General features: G+C 41.4%; 1 protein-coding gene across 8 annotated transcripts in view; it reads left to right on the forward strand.

Annotated features, from left to right (window-relative positions):
- LOC131686899 (uncharacterized) overlaps positions 1-20,686 on the forward strand; it is a 130,383-nt gene that overhangs the window by 39,707 nt on the left and 69,990 nt on the right. For 4 of the 8 annotated variants that reach the window (XM_058970911.1, XM_058970904.1, XM_058970908.1 and 1 more), the window contains exon 2: positions 2,199-2,444. In XM_058970911.1, coding sequence (XP_058826894.1) covers positions 2,407-2,444 — 38 coding nt within the window. In that variant the 5' untranslated portion in view covers positions 2,199-2,406. Of the gene's footprint in view, positions 1-1,826; positions 1,975-2,182; positions 2,445-20,686 lie in introns of those variants that run through there. The other 4 variants (XM_058970906.1, XM_058970907.1, XM_058970910.1 and 1 more) reach the window with 2 other exon arrangements.

Below are 20,686 nucleotides of genomic sequence, written 5' to 3' on the forward strand. Positions count from 1 at the left end.
GTCTTCGATACTTCCTTTAGCCGGACAGATGTCTCTTGTTTTTCAATGGCGACCACTCTCAGTAAGATTTTCCTCACTTTGATTATAAAAATACGTCACTCGCGGAAATCGTACACTTTTTAAAACGAAAAACTCACCATAATTTCGGAAGGAAATTGAGTGCAGCGAAAAAAATGCACCCGTTGATGTAGGTTGCTGCGATCAAACTCCTCTGATTTCAATTTCTGTCTAGTTCCACTGAAAATTTACCACCCCCCCAGGTCAGTGAAAATCTCCGGGTCAAAGCCTCTCAAGAGGTGGCAACCCTAAGTTTGGAGGTAGTTACAAGCTTATCCAACAAGTTGGATTTACAAAACAACAGCCTGATTGTCCAAAGACACCCCGTTGAACGGAACTGCTCTAACCAACCGAAGATGACGGTTGTTTCAAATAAACAAATGAACGGCGATGAGAGAGAGAGAGAGCAATGTGCATTCTTCACGCGAAGCACAACTTCTACCGGGTGAATGAGAAAACGGCTAACATTTTATGACCGAGTTGAGAACCTGCGCAACCGGGGGACGTGTTTAAATAATTAGCAGATTGTTTATTTGGATTGCATGTCACTGATTGAATTCTGACGCGGTCCCTCCACGTCGAACTGTGTTTGTCGTTTTGCTTATTAAGTTTGAATCCACTTTTCCAAACAACCGAAGACAAGAGGAAACTTCTTTGAGGCGAGAATCGCTGATACATCGCACTTTAGAGATTCACCGCGGTTGATGATAGAATTTCTACCAAAAAGTTAGCTGGGTGTGGTCGACATGATGCTTCGATGTAATCATTTACCTTTCGGTAATTTGATTGAATTTTCAGTACCTATCATATGCTTTTCAGTATATGATGGGCACTGGAATACCGGCAAATCGATTGCAATCAGGAGCGTGTTTTCTGTACCCGCTTCGGTCCTGAATTCGTAAAGCATGAAATTAGAATTTATTTTTCGTTCCCTAATGGAAGTGGGTTTGTTGCTGAAGGTAATCCTTGGTAGCTCCGGCTAACATTGCTAAATAAATAAGTTTTTCTTGAGGATTAATGTGAACGTATGGGATGGGATTTGTAGCACATTCATTGCCGGTAACGTAGTTTAGCTTGCCTGCATAATGTATTGCAACTTCCGATGTGAGTGTGGGAGGCACACGATGAAATATAGTCTTCAAGTTCAAGGGCGTGTAGAGCGTTGAAGAAATTTAGAACGGTGAAAGGATGTTCGTTTGGTTGGATAACCTTTGGCTGAAATGTAGGGAGTTGAGCGTATTTTCGTCTCATTCTTATTCGCACCCTACTTATTTGCAGCCGTTGATAAGAGCTCAGCGTATGCAATCTTGGCCCAACGCATTGGCTAAGATGGTACTGTAGAAAAGTTGGCTTTGAATTTTTTGTGCTCCGCTCGTCAGTAACTTGCTGCCAGTTCGACGTGTTAGACGCCAATTTGGTATTAGTTTGGATATATCGTCTAACTGGCAGCAAGTCGGTGTTAGTTACTGACGAGTGGAACATGAAACATTCAAATCCAACTTTTCTAAGTTAGGTGTTGTGCCCTTGTTCGCAAATGAGTAATTCATTTTTTTTCTTTCGGCAAAATTTAATATTGCATAGTACTATAGTGAACTGCAGACAAACAGCATCAATAACTAAATTTTAATAAACCGCGTAGATGGTAGTTCCTAATTACCCACGTTTGCATTGTCACACAATCATTTATACTTTTAGCTACAGAATTATTTTTAAAACCGATTTAACACAAAATTGCACATGTCCATTTTACCCACACTGAATCTGCGAAGCCGAACGCATATTCGAACCACTTCCTACCCCGTGTAATCTAGTTCAGTGAATCTTCGAAACTAATCGCCTCATGAATACAAATTAACGACCATATTGCAGCCACCTCCGGGCTGGCCAGAGGAACTAGTGACACGTGCTTCGAATTAGGTAAATCGCTTACACCTCCATATCATATGAACATACGATGGGAAAGTCATATTCCTATGCGTTGCATCGCCAGCTGCGTGGCGGGTAGGGCCAAAGAATAGTGGTGGCGGCGGCGACGGCGGCGGCGACGGCGGCTCTCTGCTGAATGCTTCCCGTTGTTGTATTGAACGATGCCGATTAGCCGGGGAGGAAATAATTGTTGAAACAGAACACGTTTTTCGTAGGTGGTAGGCAGCAAACCTTTCCTGAGTGCAGCGAAACTAAACGGAAGCATCACGCGCGTGTGTGTGTATGTAATAATGATCGTTGAAAAGTGTCTTCAGTGTTTTGTTTTGCGAAACGAGTGAAATTTGGTCATATTAGCTGTTTTTTTTTGTTGCGAAATTATACCGAAACTGTGAAGAGAAACCGTTTGCCGGCCGGGATACAACGATGGAAGTGTGTTGCTTGAAAATGGCATCCAGATGCAGGTAAATATTTAACCGAAACAAATATTGTAATCTTTTGATATGTGTGAATTCGCGCCTTACGGCGAGATTGTGCGGGATGCAAATGGTGACAATCCGAAAAGTAAACAAATTTTGAACTGCCACCCGGTAGTTTCCTCGGCGATGGTAACCTTCTGGAAGTATTCGACTTGTGGCAAATGAAAAACACAAACCGACGAATAAACAGGTCATTGTGGATCGGTACTTGTTTGTACAAGTTTTATGGATGAAGTCTTAACTTGTTTGTTCAGTTCGTAGCCAGAATGAGGAACATTTTCTGTAATTCCCTTAGTGTATAGAAACTCATTGTGTACTATTTGTTGTCGTGACTACGACGTACCTTTCAATATTTTTAAAATTTCGGAAGAGGTAGAGTTTTTGAATGTTAATAACGTGTATTGTACTGAACGGAAACTAATAAATGCATCATTTATATAAATAAAGCAACACCTGATTTTTAGAAATAATGAAATTTGCTCTGCCTACTTCAGGCAAAGCCAACAATAAAGAGCGCCTAAGAGACCCAGTCGAATTTCATCACTCGTTGCTTGGATTTTGAACGAGCAACATATAGATTGGATTACACCCGTACCCTAATTATGTCAAAAGTGTATTGAGTGTTCTGCACTCTTCTATGCGAGGTTAAACTTTGCACACACGAACGAATGGGGTAGCATAGGGAGGTAATATACAGAAGCAGTGTGGCCACTTTTACAAATGGTTAGATCTGTAAATTTTAAATTCAACAAAAATCCGAAAAATGATTGGAAACTATGACATGTGACTTATGTAATGGAATTTAATTAGCAAGGAACTGGAAGGTGAAGTATATTTTTCAATATTAATTGGTACTCCCACGGTAGCAGACAAAAGGTTAAGTCGTCGGGAAATTCTAAGCTTGCTCATATGACCCTATTCCACGCTTTTCTAAACTTTCTTCCTTCAACTCCTTGCTCTCCCTTCAGTATTATGGCTCTTAATATTGAAAAAATTACTTCACCTTTCAGTCCCTTGCTAATTAAATGACGTTACGACCTTTGAAAAATTGACTCAATAGGTCGTTAACAAAAAATGGGGAAAAAATATGACATGAGACTTTAGAATTTTTATATTTCCTTCTAATGATTGCAGCGATTTACCTAGTGGTAATATAGAGCTGAATTAAGGCTTTGAGCCATTATCAGTGATTCCACCTAAAACTTTATGGACCAGAAAAAAGGTTTAACATTTTGTTTTTGAATCAGAAAGCGCGTTTTCCTGTTTTCAATGTGATGATCAAGTAATGAAACAACGTAATTATGAACCAGATCTTCTTTTGATAAGTTCAGTTAATTGCTGGACGTTAGCTGTGTCCTTTGTACTGAATGGAATGCACTGTTCACTCGTGAATGTTTGCACGAATATTATATTGAATTTCAAAGTTTTTACTGTTAGTAGAGTAGAGTGGGGTTAAGTTAAGGTCAGTTTTTTGGCCAACTCGGCATCGTTTCAGGAATAATGATTTTATTTTTCAAGCTAAATACAATAAGGCGAAGGTACTTCTTTCGATGTTTTTAAAATCTGGGTGTACGATAGGTCACTATATTCGAGGTTAAATAAAACAATGTATATGCCCAAAAAATCAGCGGTTCAACTTTTATTTGAAGAGTATGAATACTGCAGATCATTTCAAAATTAATAACACAAATAATAAATGCAATCCATTGCCGTCATTCAGGTAAGAAAATGAGAAAGTGGCTACTGAGGCGAAAAATCAAGAGCCCACGGATGGAAATGTTGAAAAAACATGTTTTTTCACCAGCTGCGTCAGGTTTTGTACTTGAAATGACTTCTTCGGTGTCCTCGTCGTCGCCAGAGTGTGGAATTGAAGTTGTGCATTCCGGCTCACGTGGTTGCTTTGCTGTGCGACGATCGCGTTTGCGCTTCGAAATATTTTTTTTGGATTCATTTCCTTATCTTTTCGATAATGTTTTTTCGATTATGTACTTCGAAAACACCTTAAATTATTATACTGTTAACCCACGCGAAATATTCGACACGCCTTCATTAATGACGAACACTTTTCTCCTACGAGCACGTGATGTTTCGAACGCAACCTTGAGTTGTTTAGAGGCTAATCGAATACTGGCGCCATCTTGTACAGAGGCAATTGCGTACTTTATGTCCTCACACATGATAAGCTAATATTGTTACGAGAAAACACTATAGGATGACGCAAGAGAAGAAAAGAACGTTTGGGATTAACGCTTTTCTTCGTTGCGGAGCGAGTGTCGCAGTGTACATCTGGCCACGTCCTTACAATTGCTGGGGAAGTGAAGGAATGTTAGTTCAACATCACATCACATCAGGAACGTTAGATAAGGCCTTCTCGTTCAAGCAACCTAGCTTGGGTGTATCCCTAGATATTGAAGGTGCTTTTGACAATGTGAAGCGGCGCGTGGTCGTGAATTATCTGGATGTTTCTTGGTTTGGATGAACGCAATGCTTAGTATGTTACTATGTTTAATTGCCGCAAGGTTCTACTGTATCGATTTTGTTGGCTATTTTCGGAAAATTTGAGACTAAGAGAAACGAAAGCAATGAAATACGTCACGGCTTGATGCTAGCAGAAAGGGAGAAGAATGATCGCATGATCGTTCTAGGCGAGGATTTGTGAAGATTTTTTTGCCGGCGTCGGCGGTAAAACATGATGTAGAGTTATGTTCTACCATAGACCATGCGGTAGACTTGGGTGCAACACCCAACTCCTACTTAGCAGAAGGCAAAGGATTCTTCACATTTCCTTTCGATCATGTCCATATGAGCCTGCCTAGCCCTTGTTTTCCGTTCTAAGTTTATAACTGATTCGCTCTAGAATACCTATCCTTCTTTGAATTTCATTGCTTTCGTTTCTCTTAGTCTCAAATTTGCCGAAAATGGCTAACAAAATCGATACAGCAATGCTTAGTAACCGCATTCTTTGCTCGTCACAGAGACAGGCAGAGATATGGAGGGTGAGTATTTCAGGGTGGAGTTCTGTCACCTTTGGTATGGAACCTGGTTCCCGAAGGCTTGTTGAAGAAACTCAATGAGTTTGGATTTTCAACCCACGGGTAGATCTATTGGATTTATACGTCAATTGTACGTCCAATACTGTCTTTCGGATGACTTGTGTGGTGGCAGAGGGGAGAGGTGATGACGGTCCAGTCAAAGCTGCATCATCTGCAAAGAATGGCGCTCATGGCGTTGACTGGTGCTTTCACCACAACCCCGACTGCTCCCCCTGAGGCCCTTCTAAATATCAAACCATTACACATACACCTCAAACAAGAAGCACTTTGGGCTTTGGAACAATAACCATGTTGATCTTGCGACCAATCATACATGACTGTGGTCACAAATGATTACATGGGGTGAAGATATTCATGTAGTTTTCCTTACAGGACATTCTATGTGCAGATCCCCTCTCGAGAGGAGAGGTTGTCTGGCTATATGGAGAGACAACAACAAACACAAGTAGTATGTTACACTGACGGTTCTCTGTTGGAGGGACGTGCTGGTGCTGGTGTCTACTGTTGTGAAATAACAATCTCACTTTGCGATTATGTGCGGAGTACAATCGGCTCTTCAACAGAGCTTGTCCTGCAAAGTTATAAATTTCTGCTCCGCTGGTCAGACTGCAATCAAGGCCCTTAGCTCAGAAAATTCACAGTCTAAGCTAGTGATCGCGTGCCGAACCCAAATCGAAAAACTAAGCGTTGTCAACACCTTTTCCCTTTCTGGGTGTCTGGACATTCCGGTATTACTGAAAATGGATGGGCTGATTAATTGTCCAGGGCAGGTGCAGCTATTGACTTCGTTGGTCCTGCGCCTGCCCTGAAAGTTTCGAAAAGTTGTATAAGAGAAAAAATGCGGTCCTGGGCTTCGTCCGGGCATCGAAATTATAGGAGAAATCTTTAAACGTGTCGCCAAATAAAGGCGTTTCTAGAATAACCGTGCTTAGTGAAGTCGGAAAATCGCCTACATTTTTCAAAACTCCGCTGTGGCATGCCAACCAGGGCCTTAACCGGCCACTGCAAACTCAATTGTCAGGCAACTATTCAGTGCGCTGAGTCATTTTCATGTGATCTTTGTGAATCCGGCTACGAAACTCCATATCATCCCTGCAGTAGCGCAAATGCAATTTCGAGTTTTCGACCGTCCTTTTAAAGACGACAGCATGTTTGGACGACTGAAACTCAGAGACATACTAAAGTTTCTTATCCAATGTGGTAAAGAGCTTTAGGCTTCCTCGCAGGCGAGTTGAGCTACTTGTGAGTTTAACTTACCTGTTGTTTGTTTATGTGCTGCTATTTTTCCCACCCTTCTGATACTTGGTCGGAGAGTTGAGAGTATTTCTTGCAGTTTTTCGAGTTTAGATTTATTTTCTTCAATTTTTTCTTTCGAAAATTAAAGATTATCTAAGTTTTTCCGCGATATGCTACGTAATATGGAATTCTATCAATGTTAGTTAAATTTAGGGGTAATTGGAAGTACCTTGGAGAAGCATACGTAGAATGGTTAATATGCCACTAACGCTCCCGCCAAGGGTGCCTAATTCAGGGGGACGCTGAAATCATGATCTGCTTTATCAAATAAGTGAGGATAAATGATAAAATAAGTTAAGATAATTGGGGGTAATTTCCAAGTGAACGGAACACTGAAAAGAAGAGAATGTAATCATAAAAGGGCTGCAAAGTGAATGTCGTTTTTGCTTGAGGAGAAACTGACTCAGGTTCTATCCCCAACTGCTGTATGAACTGACCGATCTGCACTTGGGGATCGTCAGAGTGATATTCTTCCAAGAGAGCATAATGATTTGTCATGGTGGGTGGCGTAGCTCTTTTTAGTTTTTTTGCAAGTGTACTTAGAGCGTCTTTAAAAGTAGAATCAACATTGCTGGATGAACTGTTCTGCTCTAAAATAGCCACTAAATCTTGCGCTTACGGAAAACGCTACTTACAATACCAATCAAAATTCGGGTATAAGCAAAGAATGTAACACTGTTATATTGAAAGAGTAGGTACATATTTTTTTAAGAAAAAAAAACCCCCTCAAAATTTTTTTAAAGGGATACCGAGTCTATTCAGTCAATAATGTAGGTTTTGAGCAATATTTGCCTAAATTTTCACCGCAAAATATTGAAGATTAGGCGAGTTAGAGTGAGTCTTCAGGAGACATGCGATGTACACTATAACTCTAACCCCGCAAACCAGCAATCGTATGTGAAAGTTTAAAATAAATTACACATAAATAGTGTAGTGTAAGCAAAAATTTTGTTCTGTTGTATAAAGTTCACATAAAATGCAAACCTATGATGGAAATACAACATTTACTTAAAGTGATTTATGAGTCCACTCCAACTTAAAACAAAATTGTAAATCTGGAATATTCATGACAATTTTGAAACATTGTATACGAATCAATTTGCAATTGAAATAAACTGCAAAATCGTTCGTAAAAATAATCACATCTATATAGCACTTCACTAATTATCTGCTAAACTAGTTCAATATTTAAACAATAAAAATGTACGCATTTTACGTATTAAGAAAAAATGGCTTGCGGAAAAAATGTCGGTTGTGGTGTGACAAGCATAGGCGTGCGCAGCCTTTTCCATTAGGGGGGGCTAACAGATTCAAAACTTTCAGTTATGACCTTCAATATCAGTTAGATTTCTGGTATAAGTTTGATTATGAAACAGTTATTTTATTTTGTTATTGAAATTTACGTTGTTTCATTTATTTTATAAATCTAGAAGAAATTAATATTACACATTCTCAACTTCATTGAAATTTTGTTTTTCGTAAATTGGAGCTTTGCGGCCATTACTGCAATTGTCCGAAACACCAAATTTATACTCCTTTGAAATATCTCAGTGGTCTTTGACAACATGGGGCCTCTGTCCCGGAAGCTGTTTCAAGTTTAATTTGACATACGTCTCATCAGCCTTTGTATTTGTTGAATGTGTTCGGATCCTGAACATACGTTTTTCGGACCCGCGATTTTGGCCGTAATGCTTTGCTTTGCGGTCCAGTTCTATAGCTTGATAGACCTGTACTTGAAGAAAACTTCCCACATTCATGCCCGAAAGTCCTGGATTAGCTTTGAAAGCCTTCATGAAGTCCTGACGCAGTTTCCGGCACCGCTTCGACAACATGATGGCACCTTCTGGACAGCAGACAAACATTACTTGAAATCTGTTCGCACTGCACATATCGCTGTCGGTTCCGACAGCATGAAGTAACAAGTTACTTTAAGCTTGTTCGGACATGCCGTAGACTCAGGTGATCCACATTTCCAATGCCAAAAGATCCTGACTCCTACGGTAGCAGACAAAGGATTAAGTCGCAGGTAAACTCTAAGCTTGCTCATATGACCCTTTCCACGCTTTTCTAAACTTTCACCATTCAACTTCTTGCTCTCCCTTGAGTACTATGGCTTATATTGAAAAATATACTTCACCTTCCAGTCCCTTGCTAATTAAATTCCGTAACAACTATAGGCTTTAGGCTTAAAAAATAATTTGATTCTGCTTTTAATTTTTTAAATTTTATTTTATGATATCTACTTTCAGGATAATATGTGCATTCTCACCAAGATTTTCACCAAAATATTACAATTATACTTTATGAAAAAATCTCTATCTATAGGTTTGGGTGAATCTCTATTGTATTTATAAGAAAAATGGAAACCAACAAAAACTTCTGAACAGCTCCGAGAATCAAGTTTAAAATAGTCTTTACTTAAAGTGATTTATGAGTCCACTCCAACTTAACTTTTCTGTAGGAAAAAAAATATTAACACTTTTCGAGGTGGGTGTGACTGGTCCAAAATACATTTAGAAAACATAGTTAGGAAAGAAATCAATTTTTTTCGTAAACCAGTGCTATTTATAACGACCGAAGAATCCGGGTATTTGATGCGAACCATGCACTGTGGGGAGGCAAAATCGAAAATTGCATCAACTCCAATTTAATTCAATTCTTTACTGAGTATTAATATAAACTGTAGCTAAGAAGAGTATCTCGGAAAAATATTTAAAAAAAAAAAGAAAAGAAAAAGAACCAAAGACTAAACAAGATCTTCTTTTTCGAGCGATCGTGTTCTCGAAAACTTACTAAACTACTACCTAATGAACTATGGACAGGTCGCATCGCTTGCATGGAGCGAATCCTAGAACACCAACTTCGCGACACCTATGGAAGAGTGTGATGAACCTTCTGTATAAGATTCCTCATTTTATTCAAACGATCACCGGGTAAAATCAGCACCGACACGATAGAAACCACAAAAAATTCGTCGCGTGATTGAATATTATTAAGAAATATAAGCAGTGCTCCTTATAGCCGGCTTTCCGGAGTTCAAGTTGCTTATTTTGCTAATCGTATTAATACAACAAATGATAAATTTCCCACATTCTCGGCAGCCGGCTGCCCAGAGCAATTATTACATGATAACGCCACTGGCACACTTACTAACAACTCTCCCATTCCCGTGATACATGTGGAGATGCAGAGGATTCCTCGGTCTCTAGTAGCAACATGTATCGGACTAACATTCCTTCCTTTCCCAGACGATCTGCATTCGGACGTGGCCGGCGTCGGTATTGATCAGCATGCAGGGATCAGAATAGTTTGTACAATGTGGCTCATCATGTTATTCCCAAGCATGTTGTTCCAATGAACATTTTGCAACCTAATTTGGTTCTGGTCAATAACGGAGTAGCAACTACGGGCGATCTCTTATGCTTATGCTTATGCTTAAGTGTACTTAGAGCGTCTTTAAAGTAAACGTTATGGGTTTCTAGGGCGCTGTTTGCACACGGGGCATGTCAATAGATCATATGGACTCACTAGCATCACTATTTTTCAGTATTCTCAATGCAAGTCATCCTCATGATTCTCGGTGCAAACAGCCGATCATGCAGAAGATTCCTGCCCAAGAAGACGTAATTAAACACCAATGGTCACCCAATACGAGTATGAAAGTGCGATCCCATTCAAGAATCTTCGCTCAATGAAGCAAAGGAGCCTTGATATAGCCAACCCCGTGCTTCAGTAGAACCACGCACAGTTTTGAATCGGTGACCCCACCGTCGATATCAACTTTGTTGGAGGACATGTAGACGCGGTAGTCCTTCATACAAGCCTACTTTCTACTAACGTCATTTGTTTGCTTTAGACAGAATTCTGAACTTATCTGGACGAACTTTCGGGATATCTGTCACTGTTGAATGTTTGCGTTAGTTTTTTGAAAATCTTTACAATACTTAGCGGACTATTTTTGATCCGAATGAAGCTCAAATACGGTCGACCGAGTTCAATCAATGTTTTTGAAATTTAAACTTAAAAAAAATACGAAGGCAGAGACAGATATTGCGGGAGGTAGATTAAATTGAAAGACAAGTCAAAGGATAGTAATGCGAACATGTGGTGAGTCTGACAGTCCGCAAGGAATGACATTCCCAATGGTTGTTAACCGAAACTGTTTTGTCAAATCAGGAAAACTTTTTAAGTGATTACCTATAAATGAGGAAATATCCGACTGCATTGTGACATTACTTTAACCCACTAAATTCACGAAAGAACTTTGTGTTGTCGAATTGAAACACCTGCCCCTCAAGTTTGTGTCAGTGGAATGTTATACAACGACGATATTCTAGACGAAGTAAAGGCAATTGCCGCGACAATTAGTACCCTGGAAACCAGTGTTAATAATGCTCGTTTGACACCTGCGGTGTCTCCCCCCAGTCTGATGGACGAATTGACCGTCATTTCAAATAAAACTGCTATCTCAGGTTCGCAGCATAATCAAGTGGCAAAAGTTGGATGGCACACACTTGATTCGAAAAGAGTGTGGTGCTCCGACTGGTCAGAATATGACTTACGTAAACAGCATTAAACAACAAAAAGAGAACAATAAAGCTGCAAAGAGTAAAAAATCGAGAAGAAAACAGGGTACAAGATACAGCAATATCACCAGTAATAACAATAACAACTACAACAACAAAGACAGCAAGTGCAATAAGAATAGGAACCGCAATAAGTACAACAATAACAATAACAATAATCACAACTACAACCAAAATAGAAACAACAACAATAGCGACAAAAACAACAGCTACAAGTCCAATAATACCACCAACAACTTCAGTAGAAACTGACACAACAAAAACAATAACAACCACAACGGAACATTCGTTATCGAACACTCAGTCGAGATAGAAGTCTTTTGTCATCGGTCCGTACACTCTATAGCGACAAATAGTGTTAATCCGCGTTCAAGGTTATTTGCACACTCTACGCCTAGTTGAGGTTTCAGTATTTTTTCCCTTCTTTTGTGTTTCTGTTTCTGAGTACCGTTAGCCGGTCAGTGAAGTGAAGCAGTGTTCTTCTAGTAAGCCGTCTGGATACCGTTACCTACACAAGCTAAGTATTAGTTTTCGTTTCCCCTTCTTGGTTGTCTTAATAACGTGCACTGGGCAATAGGCCCGTGCAAAAATGACTTCCCCTGACGGTGGTTCATCTCAAGGTGAGATGGACGTCGAAACAAAATCGGCTCCCCGACTCAAGGTATATCCGAGCTCGGCCACCGGGCCATTTGTGAAATTCGGTTCGTCGACGGACTAACGAGAGAAACATCGATGAGCACTCTTTGGAGTACGGCCCGGCGCTTATGAAACCGAAACAGTACTAATGAGAGCGTGGAATATTCAAACCGTTGGATATTCGATTTTGCCAAGAAGGTTTGTCCGGATTCCGCCCCGGCACAGAAGAGCTACCGCGCCGCGTCCCCTCGCAATAACGCGAACGAAACACCGTTTTCGATGGTGGAGTTCTCACTTGCTCTCTTATCATGTAACAATAAAGCCCCAGGGCCAGACAGAATCAAATTTAACTTGTTAAAGAATCTGCCAGACTCTGCCAAGAGACGCTTGTTGAATTTATTTAATAAGTTTCTTGAGGGTAATATTTTCCCTCATGACTGGAGGCAAGTGAAGGTCATCGCCATTCAAAAACCAGGAAAACCAGCCTCCGACCACAACTCGTATCGACCGATTGCGATGCTGTCCTGTATCCGAAAGTTGTTCGAGAAAATGATCTTGTTTCGCCTCGATAATTGGGTTGAAGCAAATGGCTTACTGTCAGATACACAATTTGGTTTCCGCAAAGGCAAAGAGACGAACGATTGTCTTGCGTTGCTCTCAACAGAAATTCAAATGGCTTATGCTAGCAAAGAGCAGATGGCATCAGTTTTCCTAGATATAAAGGGGGTTTTTGACTCAGTTTCTATCAAAATTCTTTCTGAGAAGCTGCACCAGCATGGTCTTTCACCGACTCTAAACAACTTTTTGCTAAACTTGCTGTCTGAAAAACATATGCATTTTTCGCATGGTGATTTATCGACATCACGAATTAGCTACATGGGTCTTCCCCAGGGCTCATGTCTAAGCCCCCTTCTCTATAACTTTTACGTGAATGATATTGACGAATGTCTTGTCAATTCCTGCACGCTAAGGCAGCTTGCAGATGACGGTGTGGTCTCTATTACAGGTCCCAAAGCCGTCGATCTGCAAGGACCATTGCAAGATACCTTGGGCAATTTGTCTGCTTGGGCCCTCCAGCTAGGTATCGAGTTCTCCACGGAGAAAACTGAGCTAGTCGTATTTTCAAGGAAGCGTAAACCAGCGCAACTACAGCTTCAATTAATGGGTCAAACTATTGCTCAGGTTTCAACTTTCAAATATCTCGGGGTCTGGTTCGACTCTAAAGTAACCTGGGGATGTCACATTAGGTATCTGAAACAGAAGTGCCAGCAAAGGATCAACTTTCTCCGTACAATAACTGGAACATGGTGGGGTGCCCACCCAGGAGACCTGATCAGGCTGTACCAAACAACAATATTGTCGGTGATGGAGTACGGGAGTTTCTGTTTCCGCTCCGCTGCGAACATACATTTCATCAAACTAGAGCGAATCCAATATTGTTGTTTGCGTATTGCTTTGGGTTGCATGCACTCGACACATACGATGAGTTTAGAAGTGCTGGCGGGCGTCCTTCCGCTGAAAAATCGATTTTGGGAACTCTCATATCGATTGCTCATCCGATGCGATATCTTGAACCCGTTAGTAATTGCAAATTTCGAAAGGCTTGTCGAGCTCAATTCTCAAACCCGATTTATGTACTTGTACTTCGATTACATGGCACAAAATATCAATCCTTCTTCATACTATCCCAGCCGTGTCAATCTCTTTCATGCTTCTGATTCAACTGTATTCTTCGACACATCCATGAAAGACGAGATTCGTGGAATCCCGGATCACATACGTCCGCAAGTGATCCCAAGCATCTTTCATAGTAAATTTCGAGAAGTCGACTGCAACAAGATGTTTTACACCGACGGGTCAAGCATCGACGGCTCCACTGGTTTCGGTATATTCAATCAAAACCTCACCACCTCATTCAAACTCAATGATCCTGCTTCAGTTTACGTCGCAGAACTTGCTGCTATTCAGTATACCCTTGGGATCATTGATACTTTGCCCACCGATCATTACTTTATTGTCTCGGATAGCCTCTCCGTTCAATGAAACCTAGAAAGCACATTCCATATTTTCTGGGGAAAATCTGGGAGCGCCTGCGTGCTTTGTCTGCAAGATCGTACAAGATTACCTTAGTTTGGGTTCCCTCGCATTGCTCCATTCCAGGTAATGAAAAAGCGGACTGTTTAGCTAAGGCGGGCGCTTTACAAGGTGACATATATGAAAGACCAATTAGCTTCAGTGAATTTTTCAGTATTACTCATCAGAGAACCCTCGAAAGTTGGCAAACTTCATGGAGCAATGGTGAACTGGGAAGGTGGCTACATTAGATAATCCCTAAGGTATCGACGAAACCTTGGTTCGGGGGGATGGATGTGGGTCGGGATTTCATTCGCGTGATGTCTCGGCTCATGTCCAATCATTACACGCTGGACGGACATCTCCGGCGTATTGGGCTCGTGGATAGCGGTATCTGCGCTTGTGGCAACGGTTATCACGAAATCGAACATGTTGTCTGGGCATGCGCCGAGTACTGTTCTGCCAGATCTCAACTATTCGATCCCCTTCGGGCTCGAGGAAGATCACCCAATGTCCCGGTTCGAGATGTACTAGCAAGCCGCGATATTCTCTACATGTCCCTTATATACACGTTCCTCAAAACCATCAATATCCAAATTTAAATGCCCCTATCTTTTCTCTTATCATTCCCAGAAGTGCCCTCTTCCACCTACCGTACCCCAACGATGGTTTGATACGACTCCAAGACGAGACAAAACATCTGTCGAATGAACCAACAACACGAGATCTACAGTACAATATCACACGCGCAACGCGGTGTGTTTCCGATCCGTATCTGAGCCGTACTACGAAATCGTCTGGAGGAACCCCTGCCGACTCGAGGAAAACCGCCCGGCGTCCCAATACTTGATACATCCGTTCGAATCTGTAATCCTGGCCGTTCATTCCTGATGCCGGAAACTGAAAGTTTATATCCCCCCCCCGTTCAGTCTTGTCCACCCTCTCTCCCATGTCTCTGATACACAGATGTATGTCTTCACCCCCTTCTCCCCTTGAATATCTTCCCAAAACTTATGTGCCCCCCTATCTTCTAGTGTTAGTTGATCAATCCATTCGAATCTGTAATCCTGGCCGTTAATTCCTGATGCCGGAAACTGAAAGTTTATATCTCACCCCCCCCCCCCCCTTCAGCCTTGTCCACCCACCCTCCCATGTCTCTGATACACAGATGTATGACTTCACCCCCTTCTCCCCTTGAATATCTTCCCAAAATTTATGTGCCCCCCTATCTTCTAGTTTTAGTTGAACAATATTTAATCTCGTTAAGAAATGCGCAACAGTACCACTACTTTAAAATAGCCCTAATTAATTCCCCTTAATCTTGAACCACTCTTTCTAGTTATCTCTAGTTAATAAGCTTGTAAAATGTTCCGCTTAGTTAATAATTATTTTTTCTACAATCTCCCTTCTAAAAATCATAAAGTGAATTACTATACAAAGAACACACAAATGACCCGTCCCCCAAATCTTACGAATATTATATTATACCCTCTTTTATATGTATAAGTTAGCTGTAGTTTTTTTTTTTAGTTTTATTATATAAAACAAAATAATATTGAAATGTGTATCCCCCTAGTTTTAAGAAATTCAAAATGTAAAACAATGAAAAAATGGCACCTTTAAGCTAACGCATACGTGCCTTATCAAATAAACAAATTGAAAAAAAAAAACACCTGATTTTTAGGAACAATGAAATTTACTCTGTCTATTTCAGGCAAAGCCAACAATAAAGAGCGCCTAAGAGACCCAGTCGAATTTCATCACTCGTTGCTTGGATTTTGAACGAGCAACATATAGATTGGATTACACCCGTACCCTACTTATGTCAAAAGTGTATTGAGTGCTCTGCACTCTTCTATGCGAGGTTAAACTTTGCACACACGAACGAATGGGGTAGCACAGGGAGGTAATATACAGAAGCAGTGTGGCCACTTTTACAAATGGTCAGATCCGTAAATTTTAAATTCAACAGAAATTCGAAAAATGTTTGGGAACTATGACATGTGACTGTTGTAATGGCATTTAATTAGCAAGGGACTGGAAGGTGAAGTATATTTTTCAATATTAATTGGTACTCCTACGGTAGCAGACAAAAGGTTGAGTCGTCGGGAAACTCTAAACTTGCTCATATGACCCTACTCCACGCTTTTCTAAACTTTCTTCCTTCAACTCCTTGCTCTCCCTTCAGTATTATGGCTCTTAATATTAAAAAAAAATTACTTCGCCTTTCAGTCCATTGCTAATTAAATGCCGTTACAGCAGTTAAAAAAATTGTCTCAGTAGGTCGTTAGCAAAAAATGAGAAAAAATATGACATGAGAGTTTAAAATTTTTATATTTCCTTCTAATGATTGCAGCGATTTACTGCCTACCTAGTGGCAGTAAATCGCTGCAATCATCTAGAATGGCTCAAAGCTGAATTAAAGCTTTGAGCCATTTTAAGCGATTCCACTTAAAACTTTATGCACCAGAAAAAAGTTTAACATTTTGTTTTTGAATCAGAAAGCGCGTTTTCCTGTTTTCAATGTAATGATCAAGTAATGAAACAACGTAATTATGAACAAGATCTTCTTTTGATAAGTTCAGTTAATTTCTGGACGTTAGCTGTGTCCATTGTACTGAATGGAATGCACTGTTCACTCGTAAATATTTGCACGAATATTATATTGAATTTCGAAGTTTTTACTGTTAGTAAAGTAGAGTGGGGTTAAGTTAAGGTCAGTTTTTTAGCTAGCTCGTGCTTTGGTATTTTTGCACTGGTTTTAACAAACAAACACTCGTTGGAAACATTACACATCTGGCATCGTTTCAGGAATATTTTTCAAGCTAAATTCAATAAAGCGAGGGTACTTTTTTCAATGTTTTTAACACCTGGGGGTACGATAGGTTCGAGGTTGAATAAAAAAATGTATATATGTTGAAATGTTAGAAAAACATGTTTTTTCAGCAGCTTCTTCAGGTGACTTCTTCGGTGTCCTCGTCGTCGCCAGAGTGTGGAATTGAAGTTGTGCAATCCAGCTCACGTGGTTGCTTTGCTGTGTCACGATCACGTTTGCGCTTCGAAACAATTTTTTGGATTCATTTCCCTTCTATTTTCGATCATGTTTTTTCGATTATCTTCTTCGAAAACACCTTAAATTATTATATTATTAACTCATGTGAAATATTTAACGCGCCATAATTAATGCCGAGCACTTTCCTTTCACACGAGTACGTGATGCTTCGGACGGAACCTTCAATTGTTTAGAGGCTGATCGTATACTGGCACCATCTTGTACAGAGGCAATTGCGTAGTTTATGTCCTCTTCACTTCGTCTTTGCATTTTTCGCACGAAATTACGCACAACTTCACTGTCGAAATAGTTCAAATATAAGGTCAAAATTCCGACGGATTGCATAATCTTTCTATAAAAGAAATGCTAAAAGGTGCGAAATCAGCAGTCTCAAAGTCTATTTTTCTCAAAATATTTTTTTTTTCGGTTTAACATAAAATCTCGTCGTTTGAAGGAAAATCAAAAATACGAATTCGATTTCTGAAATTTCATGCCCCCCCCCCCCCTTTGAAATAAAAAATTTAGTTCCTGCTGATATGGGAATTTCTTATGTTACCGTACGATTCATACTTTATTTCCGTAACCACAAAACCAATCTGTACAAAATTTCATAACAGTCTATAAGGATAATATACATTTCATTTGAGACTAAGTTTGTGAAAATCAGCCCAACTATCTGATGTGAAAGTGATATGTGTTTTTTAATTTTGAGTGATTTTTCCGGGCACTTTCAGAACCGTCTATGGTGGTCAATGCGACCAACAAGTTTTCGATGGGCCCTCAGTAACCTAGAACTGCAAATGCGAGATGTTTGGTTTCCATTTTAGCCAAAAAAAATCTTTTTGCATTCATCGTGGTATCGGTTTGAATAGGAGTTTTCTCTGTGACCACACTCCACAACCCGTAACTCCGCAACAGGAGTTCCGATCAAAAAAATAATAATAATAACAGTTTTTGGGGGCGCAACACCGCTCATTTGAGATCAAATTTGTTCAAATCGGTCCAATCATCACTGAGAAATCGATATAACCGTTATTTTGGAACCATCGATGGTAGCCAATGTGGCTAAAGAGACTTTGAATGACTGTTAATGACCTAGAACTAGCAGTTTTGGACACATTCTGGAAAAACTTTAGCCTTTAAACAATCATCGCCACATACATTGAAATCGGGATTTGCTGCGCGTTCGAACTCATCATCCTGTAATTCCGGAACCGGAAGTCGGATCCATTAGAAATTCAATAGCAGCTAGTGGGAACGCTGTACCTTTCATTTGAGACCAAGTTTGTTTTTACAAACGGTGAATTTTTCGCTGAGAAATTGGTATGACATTAACTGAGGGACTTAGCAAGTTCCCTGGGGACATCAAGAACGGTAAAACGTAATAAACGGTAATAAAGATCTAAACATGCAAATCCAAGTAATGTTGCACACATTTCAATATGTATTGCATCATTTGGATATCATGGTGGTAACAGTTTATATGGGAATTTTCTGTGTGATCGTACTCTTCAACCCGTAACTCCGGAACCGGAAGTCGGATCAATATAAAATTCAATAGCGACCGATGGGAAGGTTGTACCTTTCATTTTAAACTAACTTTTTATGTAAATCGGTCCAGCCTATTCTGATAAAAATCGGTGAGATTATTTGACACATACATACATACATACATACATACATACATACATACATACATACACATACACAAAGGAGCATCGACAGTGGATGCAATTCGGACAGTGCTCGAGAGTGCTGAGAAGTCATCTAAACAGAAGCGAAGAGGAGATCGATACTGCGCTGTGGTCACGATAGATGTGATGAACGCGTTCAACAGTGCCAGCTGGGAAGCTATCGCTGCAGCGCTGCATAGAGTGAGGGTTCCCGACTATCTTTGCCGGATCCTGAAGAGCTACTTTCAGAGCAGAGTACGCTCTGTACGAGACGAGCGAAGGGCAGAAGTCAAGGCGGGTTACAGCGGGCCATTTCCTCAGGGTTCCATTCTTGGTCCAGCTCTTTGGAACGGGATGTACGAAGAGGTCTTAACGCTGCAGCTGCCCAGGTAAGTGAAAATCGTGGGTTTCGCGGACGACGTGTCACTAACGGTGATGGGTAAGACACTTGAAGAAGTGGAGGTGTCGGTGACGGAGACAATAGACGCGATCGAGAGCTGGATGAACGGGGTCAAGCTACAAATAGCTCACCACAAGACGGAGGTGTTGTTGGTCAGTAACTGCAAAGCGGTTCAGCGGATGCAGATCGACATCTGAGGGCACGTGATTGCATCGAAGCGTGCACTGAAGCAATTGGGAGTTATAATCGACGACCGGTTGAGCTTCAACAACCACGTTGACTACGCCTGTGAAAAGTCGGCAAAGGTAACGAACGCAATAGCGAGAACCATGTCAAACGTCGGCGGCCCGAGAAGCAGCACGAGACGTCTGCTATCCAGGGTTGCTGCTATCTACTGTTTCGTCATCGATACTCCGATATGGGGTTCCTGCCTGGAGTACTGCGCTGAAAACCAAGCGGAACCGTGAAAAGCTAAACAGGACATTTCGGCTGATGGCCGTAGGAGTCGCGAGTGCCTACAGAACAATCTCGTCGGACAGTATGCGTTATCGCCGGGATGATCCCTTTCTGCATCACCCTGGCGGAGGACGTGGAATGCTACCAGCGAAGAAATGCACGTAACGTTAGGAGACTGGTCCGAGCACACTCGTTGGCGAAATTGCAACAGGAGTGGGACAACGCGGAGAAAGGAAGTTGAACCCACCGACTCATCCCAAATGTGTCGACTTGGGTACATAGGAAGCATGGAGAGGTAAGCTTGCATTTGACGCAGTTTTTGTCCGGGCACGGATGCTTCCGGAAGTACTTGCATCGGTTTGGACATGCTTCGTCACCCCTTTGCCCGGAGTGTGCGACTGTGCAGAAAACACCAGGACACGTGGTCTTCGAATGTCCTAGGTTCAAAGAAGCTCGTAGGGGTATACCTGGTATGACAGTGGACAATATTGTCGAAGAGATGTGCCGCGACGGACATATCTGGGACGCTGTCAACAGAGTGGTTACGAGCATACTCTCCGAGCTGCAGAGGAAGTGGCGAAGGGACCAACAAGAAGCCACAAATCGGGTTTCGAGAGAAATTCCGCCGCCGGACAACTCTCCGACTGTGTAGACTAGGTCGGCCGCCGGGGACCAGCTGAGTAGAACGAGACGTAGCACCGAGTTTGGGTCGTCGGGGCGCCTGTGAACCGGATGTCAAGCTTCACCGGAATCGCCGAACCGATCTCGTCACCCTAACGGGTGGGTCGTGAGTAGGCTAGATCCACCGCCGGGGATTAGACCGAGTAGACCACGTCGCACAGCTAGCAGTGTCGCACCTGGAATCGCCGGATAGACCTCAGCACCTACTGGATGGCCCGTTGAGTAGGCTAGATCTACAGCTGGGGACTAGATCGAGTAGATCGGGACGACGCGGAGAGCTAAATGGCTCACAGAAACGAGCATCGTTATCAGGAGAAAACT

The sequence above is a fragment of the Topomyia yanbarensis genome, chromosome 3 (genome assembly GCF_030247195.1).
Source record: "Topomyia yanbarensis strain Yona2022 chromosome 3, ASM3024719v1, whole genome shotgun sequence".
In the NCBI taxonomy this organism is placed as follows: domain Eukaryota; kingdom Metazoa; phylum Arthropoda; class Insecta; order Diptera; family Culicidae; genus Topomyia; species Topomyia yanbarensis.